The following is a 14,155-nucleotide window of genomic DNA, read 5'->3' on the forward strand; positions in this document are numbered from 1 at the left end:
TGGTGCATCAGGCAATCGACTAACTAGAGCCTGAAGAGCTTTGTCGACCTGTGCATCAATTAGCTTTTGTAAAGCTTCATTTGTACCACCTTCAAAGTGTTCAGATTGTTCCTGTTGATCAACACGAGATTCAGGAGTGCCTTCACGAGATTGACGTGGTGAATTTTGAGGGGAGGGAACCACTTCAATGTTATGTAAATCTCCTTGATTTTATTGGATTTGATTTTCAGGGTTTCCCAAAGTGTTTTCATTGTTATTGTTGGTGTTGTTGTTTGACATGGTGATAACAATGGACAAGATGTAGCTTAAAAGAAAAGATTATCAGATTCCCGGTAACGGAACCAATTTGTTTAACCAAAAAAAATCTGAGTCTTTGGTCAAAGCTAAAAAGAAATTCGGGTTACTAATAATCAGGAGACAAAAATAAAATATTTTTGTGAATGAAGGTAAAACAGTAAATAGTTTTGTATTTCAGTAAGATCTCAATAGTATTTCTTGTCCTTACAGATGTTGAGTCTCTCCCCTTTTATAGTTGATTCTAGGAGAAGATATAATGTCTTTGTCTTAATGAGACAATTATGAGCAATAAATGATATTTAAAAGAAATTTTACACAATCATTTCTATTTAGTTCAGATTCTCTAACGTATTTGACATTTAATGCTGTATTTAAACTCTTTTACGTCATCAGATTCGTATCTTCAACTTCTTCTGATCTTTGATCTTTAAACGACTCGAATAGGTACGAGACTCGTACCTACTTTAGTAACGGTCCACACCTATGTTGCTTTCTTTTTCCCCTATCTGTTGTCGCCCGTGACTCTTGGCTATTTATTGCGTTTTGACCTTTTGACCTTTTGACCAGTCCACGTGTCATGACACGTCATCTTCAATATTCAGACTCAGTTTTTTCCCAATACAATGTGGCATGACGTTATTGGATCTTCCGCTTGACTTGGGGTACCACGTCATATGACACCAAAATGGGCCTCTAGGAAAATGATATCTTGGATTATTAAAGTGGGATCGTCACTTTAGCCCAATTAAATGGGCTAGCCAAATGACTCTGGACTTATTTATTTAATCCATATGTATTGGACTTATATAATTAATTCAATTATATTAGACGATAATATTTATTTAGGCTAATATATTTTGAGTTTAAATTATAATCTAATTTCACGGACTTAAATCGAATAAAATTTAAATGCCTACGTAACCTTTTCCCTAATTCCTTTGCGCCATTTTACCTCAGAAAATATATAAACATATATAATAAGTAGTGTTGTGGAAGGGCCTTTATGTTTCGCATTAAAGCCTCATCTTTGCTCTCTACTGAGACCTGCAGAGTTCTTCCTTCCGTTTCCGACCTCTGCTCAGCGTCGCCGCGTAGCTCCGTGCCTCCGCACCTCATATTACTCAACTTCCGAAGAAAACTTGCTCCAGATTCATTTCCAGGTTTTCCGTCGATTTTCAATTGCTTCAATCTTACGAGTTTGAGATTCCGTTATTGCTTCCCTTCATCCGTATAGCCCGGACATAGAGAGAGTAATTTTTTTATTTATAGTGGAAAATGTTTTCGCGCCACATATCCTTGGAACTACGTATAAATTCAACTCTATCCATTTTTCGGGTAAACAGTTTATAAGTACTCTTAACTCTTACACCCATATCACTTGCTTTAATCAACATTTAAGGTGTTTTTCATGTTTTATGGTGTTTGGTTTACCTTAAATTGTAGAAAATATTTTCTTCGCCAGAAGGAGGAAGATGAATTTCTTCTCTTATGAATGCAAGAATATTCCTTTGAAAATATCTCAGCTCTTATTCCATAGATGTTACTTAGACTTCATTGTCAACTGGTAATAATTCTCAAATATATTGTCAAAACACTATCTTAATGCTTTATCTTGCACCTTGTATAATATATATTGACCCCAAATTTTCATACCAAAGGCACCCTCTCTGTATTAGCCTTTTCTTTGTTTACCAATTGTTTTCATTTACTAAGCTCTAGTAATATTGAATTTTGTGGATATTTCACAGTGTTCTGTTCATTTGAAATTAAGTCTACAATAATTTCATAGCTCATATTTCTTCATGTACTTGCAGTATATTGAATGGCAATCGTACCGTGTGGAAGTACATGGAGAGGTCAACCTCAGTTTCTAACAAAATTATCGGTTACTAGTAAATTTTCAGCATCTCCATTTTGGTGAGCCTGCTGTGGCAACTGAACTTCATCTGTATATGCATCTTCATTTTATGCTCCACAGTTTAGTAATATAACCTTTTTGACATCTCAAAATCTGCATAGGTTGTGAAGTCATTCATTTGCAGTGTGTTTGGTAGTGTTCACATCATGGATTTAGACGCTTGCTGGATATTTTCTCTCATCCTTGGCATACCTATGTTAGTGTTAAAAACAGAAAAGATAAAAAGAAGAAAAATCAGACTTCCATGTAAGTTCTGAACACTTTGACTAGCCATTGAACCATGTTGGCCTCCAACAACATAATTAAATATGAAACTAGAACATCTTTTCTCCACAAAAAGATGCAATCTTTAATAACAGGTTGTGTTAAAAATGAAAGCTGGTCCTCCCCTCCCCCGGTGGGGGTTAAAAAGTTATTACTTAGTTGGTCTTTCATGCTCTTTTTGGAACATTATTGATGTCCATCGCTTAAAGGGGTCATCTGGTTTGCAACTAATTAACTCAGGATAATACTATTATAATGCCATTGAATTTTGGTGATAGGATTGTGAATATTACAATAAATAGGACAGTGAGTGCAATTTCATATGCTTGTATCCTAACATTACGTTAAGACAAGGTTCAGCATTACAGTTGGGATTAAAATTTTCAAGTGTAATCTGTATGATATCAGGTAATAAAAATTTACAACTAATATTATTGCAACCTAAATGAAAATATGAGGAGGCTGAATGTTCCGATAAGATTTACTTGCGGAGATGAAGCTGGACGTGATTAGCAAGCTGTATGCAACCCCCTTTTGTGGGGATTGTTTCGTCCTATAAGGGGTAGGTGCAATATGTGAAAATGTAGTCTGGAGGTTTTAATATGCCAAATAATATATTATAATACATGTTAGATAGTTCATGTATATATTGTTATATTTAGTGTCCCACATTGGAAGATATGTAGTATGTACTATGTAAGTATAAGTATAAATAGGGCTCAGTGTAAGACGATAGTTGAGACGCATCTTAAAATATTTTTCTGTGCTATTTCTCACGTGGTTTCAGAGCATTGATGAGAGAAGATGACTGCAAAAATAATAAAATTGCAGTCACCATTTAATTTTTCGGTGACCTATGTGGTTGTCTGCGTCAATACCAGTTTCTATCTGTGTTTTGCGAAAATCAATACTACCACGAGGTGCGGGAAGCTCCGGCGAGCAAAGCCAGTTATCCCCTTCGGCTCCTGACCCTTTTCACGGCCTTATGTGCCGGCAACAATAGTCTCTCCGGCAGTGCGTCAAATCAACGCGCCAAGCGTATGACGAATTTTTCAACGATTTCAACCTCTGATCCTTGGTTCTTGAGATACGCCTAGTGATTCCAACCTAAACCTACCCATTTCAAGCAGTTTCGACAATCACTGATCTGGTCATATTTTCACTTCAACAACTTATCTCTGATTTCGGCAGCTTCTTTGGTCTTTCCATTTGATGTGGTATCTCCTGAACAATATACAGTCTTGAGATTTATTTTTAAGTCATTTGTCGTGCAACAACAGTTCATACAACTCTACAGCCACTTTTTAGCAGCCTTGTGAATATTTGCTTAGAACAACTTTCATCCAATCATGTCTTTCGGATTTGGCGCTTTTAGTTCCAAATGTATGAGAGTTGGAATTCAAGTTTTATGATTACTTCTAAACCCTTAATGGGAAGTTCAAACTATCTAACTTGGACTTCCTTGATTTGGGTTGTGGTGCATTGATCAAGTTGTTCAAGATCACTTAACCAAAAAAGGATAGTGAGTGAGATGAAAATATCTAAACACAATGGGAGAAGGTTGATGCTAAATTTGTAGCAAGTTGATGCTCAATTGTGTAGTCTCCTGTGGCTCTCTATTGATTTTGAGTTGATGCCCTTGTTTCATCCATTTCAGAAATGTTATTCAGTTTTGGAAAAGACTCGCTCTTTATGCACTGATAACATTTTTTTTTATTTATAACCGTGGTGTCTGCCCAGCCTGCGCACACCAAAACACTAATGACATATCTCTTTTTATGATGTGATATCTTGGATGACAAACTTAAGAAGCAGGAATTAGATATATCTACTTACTTGGGAAAGGTATAGGCAGTCATGGAAGAATTTGAGAAGTTGATACCAGTTCTGCTAGTATCGAAAAACAACAAGAGCAATGATAGAAGATGTTTCTAGTTCTTACACTCGTGGTGAACAAAATTGACATTTTCTTTCATCTGAGTGTTGTAAGTCAGCTTATGGACTCTCCCTCTAGTCATTTGGATACAACTGTCTAAATTCTTTGGTATATAAAATCATCTACAGGCAAAGGACTACTGCTCGAGGATTGAGGCCATGAGCAGATTGTTGGATGCACAGATGATGATTGGGCAGGATCACCTTAAGATAGACGCTCAAGTCTAGATATTGTGTTTTAATAGGTGGTAATTTAGTGTCTTTGAAGAGCAAGAAATAGAATGTGATTGCTCTATCTAGTGCAGAAGTAGAATACCAAGCAATGGTTATGACAACTTGTGAGATAGTTTGGACCAAAAGTTACTTAAAGAATTGAAATTTGAAAAAATCAGTCAGATGGAACATGTGTGATAATCAAACTGCCCTTAATATTGCATCAAATTCGATGTTCCGTGAGAGGACTGAATACATTAAAGTTGACTATCACTTCGTCGAGAAAAGATATTCTTAAGAGATACTGTTACAAAGTTTGTGAATCAAATAATCAACTTGCAAATATTTTCACCAAGTCTCTCAAATGGTTATCATATTAGTTACATCTCTAACAAGCTCCGTACATATGATCAATAGTTCATACGCATATTAATAATATTTTTCCTGTGCTATTTCTCTCATACCGAGTTCCCACATCTGTGTTGGGATGGGAAATTGGTCTTTTTGTATGATCTTGGCAATTCTCATCTCATGAGCTAGCCTTAGGGTTGAGTTAGGCACAATATCTATTTCTGTATCATGGTATCAGAGCGAGTTCCCAATTCATTGTTTACCCGATGTTGGGCTCCCATCTTGCATTATTCACGCTCCAAATGTCCAGGCCTGATCGTGGAGGGGATGTTGAGTTCCAACATCGATGTGAGGACGGGAAATTGGTCTCTTTTTATGGTTTTGGGCAATCCTTGCCTCATGAGCTAGCTTTTGAGGTTGACGTAGGTCCTGGTCCTGGTCCATTTCTTTGTCATCTACAATTTGGGTACCAAAAGCAAAGGAAACGGGTATCCAATTCAATCCAAAGAATAATACACAAAATAAACAGTAATATGTCGATTTCTTGCACATTCATTGGACAGAGATGCACATAGAGTTGCTCTCAGATTATGACATGAAGCATCATGTGTTGAAGAAGTGATTTCTTTATATGCATATAAGTATGTACTTTGGTATGTGGTCTTTAAATTGTTTGTGTATAACTTGCTAGTATAGGTTTGTGACATGAGGGGATAGTTGAATATTTGAAGTGCTACTTCTTGTTTAATGGTGGGTTGTTTATTTATTTCTTAATATCTTATGCTTTTTCTCTTAAAGAAGTTTCCAATACTGTCATGTTTTTTGCTCCGAGGGATAGCTCTTGTATTACCTACTCAGCATACCCATGGCATGCGCACACTTACAAACCCTTTTATTGTTGATGCAGTTCCTCAAGCAAGACAAGGGCATTGGCGTCACCAAGTTCCACACTTTTTTGTCAAGAATCCCTGCGTGGACTTTACAGCCCAGTGTTGCACAAGAATCAATGCCACCGGAGAGGGGCTCGTTTCATTGTTAGGGCAGATAGAGTAAGATAATATGTGATTCTATTTTTCTGTAATGGACTTTACTGTCATAATAGGCCCAAAATTTACTTCTGGTCGTCATTTTAAATGCATATGGATAGTGAAACATTTACATGTTTTGCAGGATTACTATGATGTCCTAGGTGTGTCTAGAAATGCAAGCAAATCAGAGATAAAAAGTGGTGGGTAAAGCCTTTTGTTCTTATTTATATTTTATGCTTTTGATTTCCAAGTCGAGATTCATTCTAGGTGAAATGCACAAAGACCCATCTTTGCCATTCTCTTTATTTGTCGAGAGTGTAAGCTCATGAATAACAACAACAAAAATAACAACATACCCAGTTTGATCCCACAAGTGGGGTCTGGGGAGGGTGGGGTGTACCGTGTACGTAGATCTTACATCTATCTTGTGCGAGGTAGAGAGGTTGTTTTGGATAGACCCTTGCTCAAGAGAAGTATTTTCAAAACAGGTTTGAGAACTATAAGAGTAAAAAAAGTTAAGATGAAAATACTTAAAAAATATTGACAACAAAAATATTTAAGATAACGAAGGTAAAAGAAACAATAGTAGTAATAAAATTGAATAATAATAATGAGCAAATAAGGTGCTCTAAACTAGTACCATGCTTTCCTCCAGAAAAGAGAGAAATCATTATACTACCTACTAACCTTCTACCCTAAGCTTCGACCTCCATGCTCTCCTATCTAGGATCAAAGATTTATCATGTCATGTCTAATCACCTTTCCCCAATTCTTCCTCGGTCTACCTCTACCTCTCCTTAGACCTATCACTGCCAACTTCACGCACCTCTTCACTGGGGTATTTGTGCTCTTCCTCTTTGTTGAGTTGTGTCCCACATTGGTGGGTAATGGGTGTCTTCGTCTCCTTATATGGTTTTGGGCAATCCTCACCTCATAAGCTAGCTTTTGGGGTAGAGTTAGGCTCAAAGTCCACTCTTATCATGGTATTAGAAGCAGGTCCATCCCAATTTATTGTTACCGATGTTGGACCCCCATTTATATTGTCCACGCTCCAGTTTGCAAGCCTGAGTTGGAACTCGTTAATGTTGAGTTGTCGCACATCGGTGGGATTTGAGGTCCTTGGTCTCCTTATATGGTCTTAGGCAATCCTCACCTCATAAGCTAGCTTTTGGGTTTGAGTTAGGTGCAAGATCCATTCTTATCACTCTTCACATGTCCGAACTATCTCAACCTCGCTTCCTGCATCTTGTCCTCCATGGAGGCAACTCCCACCTTGTCCTGTATATCTTCGTTCCTAATCTTATCATGCCTAGTATGCCCGCACATCCATCTAAGCATCCTCATTTCCGCTACTTTCATTGTAACGTGTGAGTTCTTAACTGGCCAACACTCTGCTCATGAGTAGTGGTGCATAATTTACTGAATTTGAAGCTGATGGGGAACATTAGATACTTGTTATATGAATGTGTAATGTGATTATCTTGTTCCTTTAAAGGTACTTTTATCTTCTTGAATGGATTTCAAAACCTTCCCTCTCGAAGCTATCTCTCTTTTTTTTTGGGTAAAAAAATTGTTAAAATTTTAAATTTCACCTTGAAATAATAACAAAAGACTTTGACCTTATTGAGCTTTAAGTGATGATTACTTTGGATGACATGTAAGTGGAGAATTTGTATTATTAACCGAATAGGAACTTGAGTAGTCTCCTTTTTTCTTTGCTTGATAGGTAGGGGAACTTGAGTAGTCTCTGATGCAAAAACTATGAGAACAATGGGGAGTTTTAACATAAAACACAAAGAGTTCAGAGGAGATTGGAGTTGGATGGATCTTTCGCAGTTATGTTAAAACATGTTTATAAAAAATCTATTTTCCACTTAATTTTCCATACTACTTTTAATATGCGATTTTTACAAAGACAGTAAACAAAGATGAAGGCACTGGTTTTGATCCCCGGAATAACTGATGGGTGAATCAGAAGTGGATCACAATTGTACAGGGATATTGATTGACTAAGGAGTGTAAGAAGAAGGACGGACAAGCAGAAGAACCTGCTTTTAGTGCCTTGTTGAACTTTCTCTCTGGACATAGTTAAACATTAATGATTCTGTCCTTTGTGGAAAAAATTTCAGAGAGCTGTTCTCTGTTTGACGAATTTGTAACACGAGAAAACTCAAATCCATGTTTATGTTTTCCCACAACTGCTTCAATGAGCGCAATTGAACAGGGGTGTTGGCGTCAAGCAGAAGAAGGACAAGCAGAAGAACCTGCTTTGCTGAACTTTCTCTATGAACATTAGACAAAATACTAATGATTCTGTTGTTTTTTTTTTTAATTTAAAAAAAAATTACATTTTTCAGAAAGCTGTCAGTATGGTAAATCTGTGACACAAGAAAAAAAAACAAATGCAAGTTTATTTTCCATAACTGCTCCCAGTTTTGGTACATTCTGGGGGAAGGTTTGCTTTTTGACCTTTTCTGAAAGAGTGAGTAAATTTTAATGTACAGAAAAAGAAAAAGAAAAAGAAAAACATAAAAATTTGAGCATTAGTGATGGTAGCCCTATCCTCTATACTTAATAAATGTTTCTTAATTTGTTCGTCAATATCAATTTTTTTCTTTCCCCATTGGCTTGGCTTGGCTTGGTAGTAGTTCTACCACCCCTGAACAGGCCATTTCCTATTTACTTTGCTTCACCATGAGCAACTTCAATTCCTTTTATTGCTTCCTTTGCATGAAGATAGACGAGCAATTATGTTAATATCCTTGGATGTGGCCTATCTACTACAATTTGCTGGTTTAGTTGTCCATGAAGATTGGCTATCACTTAAAACCTCACTAATTATAAATCACAATTCATTCTGTGTTAATAAAATGAGAAGTGTTGAAAATTTGTGTTGAGTTGCTGATTATTTAATTTTTCTTGTTTAGCTTATCGAAAACTTGCAAGGAGTTGCCATCCTGATGTGAACAAGTAAGTATTTCTCGAACTCTAAGATACTTTGCCGTTTATTTTGGTCTTGTTGCTGGAAGATGATATTGAATACTATGTATCTAGTTTAGTTGTTCTCTAGCTGCTTATTGAGAAAGAAAGAAAAAGCTTAGTTGTCTTTAGTTCAGTGATACTTTGAGCAATTATGTTTACTTCTCAAGACCGGATGATTAAGTACTTCAGATTTTAGTTTTACCTGTTGTTACTTGTGTAGAATCTATACTGTTTGTATTATTTCAAGTTTAAAAAAGGGTAGAAAAAAGATGAGAAAATGGAAGTAAATGTTTGGATACTAGAGGGAGCTGTATCAGGAATTACTGGGGTATAAGATGAACTGCTACATGGGTTTATAGAACGCATATCACCTGATCTTATATCGATTTATATTTTATTTGATATGTGACTAATGTAAAGGATCCTAGCAAATGAAAACTTCCAACCTTTACTTGCTGAATTTTATTAGAAACATTCAGGATAGATGGGGACACAGGAAAATTCAAAAGTCATAATCAGATGTATATTTTCTATGAAACTATGAATGGGAGGATTTTGATAGCTGTTTAAGTGTCAATAATTGAATCTTATAAGCTTAAGTTATATCTTGTTATATAAGTGTTCATTAGTTTTATTAGTATATGAGATTCTCATGAACACCCTTGCTTTCCTGTTTTTCAGAGAACCTGGAGCTGAACAGAAATTCAAAGAGATTAGTAATGCCTATGAGGTAGATTTTTTTCTTTTTTTTTTTTTTTTTTTTTTTTTTTTTAATGCTGTCCTTTCTCCCTACTTGATGAAACTGAAAGCACCATTTAGTTTTCATATAAAAGACATACTCGAAGTACTTATGCTGGCTGAATGTTCTGCAATAGGTTTTGTCGGATTATGAGAAACGTTCCATCTATGATAGGTATGGGGAGGCTGGACTTAAAGGTTCTGGCATGGGCATGGGGGTAAGTTTCCATCTTTATCAAACAAGTGACAAGCTGTTGTATATGCTATGCATAGATTTCTGACTACTTGTTGCTCATTGATAGGATTTTAGCAATCCCTTCGATTTGTTTGAATCATTATTCGATGGCATGGGTGGCATGGGTATGGGAGGAAGAGGTTCACGGAACAACGCAACTGAAGGCGAAGATCAGGTCTATAATTTGGTTTTGAATTTCAAAGAAGCTGTATTTGGGGGTGAGAAAGAGATTGAAATTGGTAGGCTTGAAAGCTGTGGTACCTGTGATGGATCAGGTGCAAAACCAGGGACTAAACCATCAACTTGTAATACTTGTGGTGGGCAAGGGCAGGTTGTCTCCTCAGCAAGGACTCCACTGGGTGTCTTCCAGCAGGTGATGACATGTTCTGCTTGCGGTGGGACTGGAGAGATATCTACTCCTTGCAACACATGTAGTGGGGATGGACGTGTGAGGAAATCGAAGCATATTAGCTTAAAAATCCCCCCTGGTGTAGATTCAGGTAGCCGGCTAAGGGTTCGGTCTGAAGGTAATGCAGGAAGGAGTTGTGGACCCCCAGGCGATCTTTTTGTTACACTAGAGGTTCTCCCAGATCCTGTATTAAAGCGAGATGACACCAATATTCTCTACACTTGCAAAGTTTCTTATATTGATGCAATTTTAGGGACAACAATGAAGGTGCCCACGGTAGATGGAATGGTTGATCTAAAGATTCCATCTGGTACCCAGCCAGGCACAACACTGGTAATGGCAAAAAAAGGTGTGCCTCTTCTGAACAAACCTAACATGAGGGGCGACCAGCTGGTGAGAGTGCAAGTTGAGATTCCGAAACGGGTGAGTGGTGAGGAGAGGAAGCTCATTGAAGAACTAGACAACTTTAAAAAGGCTAAGGCTACCAGCAGTAGGAAATAGCTGAAGGAGCTGCATCTTCCTCACTTTTGAATAAACTTATATACGGGGGTGTTTGGGTTTTGGGATATTCCCCTTTGTTTGCTCCAAAAAATAACAGACCACAATTTTACGATTGATCCCTCATCAATCTATATGTAGCATAGTTGTTGTATTAGGGAACACTTGAGGGTTGATTTATTAACGTGTACTATAGCTAGGGGTGGCAAACGGGTGGGTCGGGCGGATATGGGCAGGTCGAAAACGGGTAATGGGTTAACCGGCGGATAATTTGGATATCCATATTATCCAAAGCTTCTTGAATATGATCATTTTTGAGGTAATTTCTAGTCTTCCAAACTTAAGGAACTCCCAATTTGAAGCTTTAAAAATGTAAAAGTTAAACACAATAGTTATCTATTGATTATCCATTGTCTAAGTAAATAGCATGAACATTAAAAACAATGCTAACAACTTCAACCTATAAGGATACATGCACTCTCAACAGAAGCAAGATGAAATACCACATTATTACGGTATTACATTACACAATTCAACAGCCTAAACATGAAAATTGATTGCCAGAAAAAGAAGAAAAATGAGTTGGAAATAAAGAAGGGGAACATGCTGGCATAGCAGGACCACTGAAAGTTTGGGCACAACCCAACTAAACCCATTTATTTTTGGTAGTCCAAATCACCCCATAGTTTCAATCCAAAGTGACCCATGAATAGCAGTTTCCTTTTAAAGCTTCTAAAGGTGTGTTTGGTATGAAGAAAAATATTTTTCAGAGTGACTTTATCACTTATTTTCGGGAGAAATTAAAAAATAGCCAGATTTACAAATGGTCGTTCAAAAATAGCCCAATTTCAAAAGTAATCGAAATTTAGCCACTTTTCATGTAAAGATAAATCTGAGCGAAAAAACTGTTCAAAACTCGGAAAATACGCCAGTATATTATACTGGAGTTCCAAGATAAGTATGCTGGAACTCCAGCATAATATGATGGAGTTCCAGCATAACTACACTAGAACTCCAGCATAATATACTGGAGTTCTAACAAGTATAATTGTCCAGTATAATATACTGGAGTTTGGAGCATCGGTGCTCCAGTCTCCAGTATATTATACTGGAGTTAGCAAAGTATACCGGTCCAGCATAATATGTTGGAGTTCATACACAGGTGCACCGAACTCCAGTATATTATGCTGGATCGGTCTCTGTTGCAGCAAAATAGTGGTTATTTTTCATTGACTTCGTGAACGCTGGCTATTTTTGAATGACCAGTCCGAAAACTGGCTATACCGTGCTATTTTTACCTTATTTCCCCATATTTGGTTGGTGAGTGAAATTTATTTTCTAGTGTATTTTCTATGCTACTGTCCTCAACCCCCACCCAAATTTCTATATTTCCTGTATCACCCCCCCCAATACCCAACGTTTTCAGGATTTAATTTTCTTCAAGAATTCAGTTATTCTTTTAAAAATTCACACAAACCAAAGGAACTAATGTGCTGCTTTACTTTTCATGCAAGAACATTGAAATTTTAACTTCATAACTGGAAAAAATACTCTTTTTCTTGTTGAAACATAAAAAAATACTTTTTCTACAACATGAAAAGAAAGCACTCTTTGTTGAAATAAAAGAAAATACTTTTTTTACATCGTAAAAAGAAAATATCCATTTTGTTGAAATAAAAATGAAAATATTCTATCTACAATTCCAAAATAAAGTACTCCAAATAATATTTCTATTTAGGGTAGGGTGTGGGTTCTGGGTAGGTTAGGATTGGGGGTGGTGGGAAGAGGTTGGGGTTGACTGGGAAGTTCTAACTCTATTAAATTTTATTATTCTGATCTTTATTAGTATTATAAGATAAAGAACTATCAAATAAAGTTCTAAATTCAAAAAAGAGCAAAGAATTCTTTAGGCATGGATTGACATTTATTCCAAAACATAAGACAAGAAGTAATATGAAAAAAGGAAAAATAATGTTGTCATCATAAACCATTCCAGAATTATATTTACGAAAAATGAAAATAAAAGTTATTGTTATATATGTGAGAATATTTTATATATGCTTGTTTAAAAGTTGAGAATATTGCAAAAATTTGGCTCAATTTGGGCGGGTTTGGTTATAACTCATTGTTTAGCTCATCTTGATCCAGCCCATCTTAACCCAATTGAATTTTGAGCGGGGTTGGAAAATGATCCATTTAATGAGTCAACCCATCTTGACAAGCCCAAACAAGGCATTTGTCACCCCTACCTGAGATAATAATGCAACCGATATTTGATATAAAGAGGTAAACAATTATATCAATCACACCCTTAATCATTTTAAATAGAAAGATTAGTGAAATCTAACCAACGTTAAAACCTTTTTAAAATAATTATATCAGTCCATAATCTTAATAAAAATCATACGAAATAATTTCAATTGTATCAAGTCATTGAAATTATTTTTGGCTCGTTAAGCCTAACTTAAAAATATCTTCTTTTACCTTTTATCGGGAGTCTATATCGACACCGACATAATAAATAATCACTAGGTGATCAACCAAGCTAAAAGTATTTGACCCTACTTATCCGGATGGCTTTCCGAAATGATGTCCGAGTCAATTTAACCTACCTTAAGTAATAATTATTTACCCTCACAATGGAAAACTTTATCCTACAAAACTCGGCATAGCCTTGGAATATGATGTCAGATAGTATATTGATGGCTTGATACAGCTAGTTGGGATTGATATAATGTATCTATAAAAGAATCATAACTTAGAGTGAGTTTCGGAAGTTGGAATTTGGTTCTAAGGATTTTAAGCTAAGTTAGAAGGAAAAATCTTCAGTTATGACTGTGTTATGGGTTTATATGGGTTGAGGTGACGTGACATCACCCATGGGTATATGCATGATGAGTTCTTACCGTGATTTGATGACTTCGAATGACTCTTGTCACGTTCATGGATGAACGTATGTTTAAGTGGGGGAGAATGAAACAATTTGACCGTTCGTTTGAGTTCTGGTATTTTGTCCTATAATTTAAGACTTCGAGTGGCTTCATATGGTGTATTATGACTTGTGTGCATGGTTGATTTTGATGTTAGCAAGGTTTAGGATTGATTTGATAGAATGATTCTCAAATTGGAAGCTTTAAGCTGGAAGAATTGACCACGGTTTGACTTTTGATTAAACGACCTCGGAATCGAAATTTAATGGTTTCAATAGGCTCTTATGATAATTTTGGACTTGAGCTTATGTTCAGATTTGAAATTGGACGTTCCTAGAAGGTTTTAGCTCTATTTGT

The 14,155-nt window shown here is 36.3% G+C and overlaps 1 protein-coding gene across 1 annotated transcript; it reads left to right on the forward strand.

Annotated features, from left to right (window-relative positions):
* Positions 1-1,277: 1,277 nt before the first annotated feature.
* Positions 1,278-11,045, forward strand: LOC107828569 (chaperone protein dnaJ A7A, chloroplastic). The gene is made up of 8 exons (XM_016655909.2): positions 1,278-1,457; positions 2,112-2,214; positions 5,886-6,027; positions 6,149-6,206; positions 8,934-8,976; positions 9,670-9,718; positions 9,864-9,944; positions 10,029-11,045. Exons 2-8 carry the CDS (start codon positions 2,120-2,122, stop codon positions 10,869-10,871), a joined length of 1,311 nt encoding a protein of 436 aa, XP_016511395.2. The 5' UTR covers positions 1,278-1,457; positions 2,112-2,119; the 3' UTR covers positions 10,872-11,045.
* The last annotated feature ends 3,110 nt before the right edge of the window (positions 11,046-14,155 follow it).

Source organism: Nicotiana tabacum, chromosome 6, assembly GCF_000715075.1.
Source record: "Nicotiana tabacum cultivar K326 chromosome 6, ASM71507v2, whole genome shotgun sequence".
NCBI lineage: Eukaryota > Viridiplantae > Streptophyta > Magnoliopsida > Solanales > Solanaceae > Nicotiana > Nicotiana tabacum.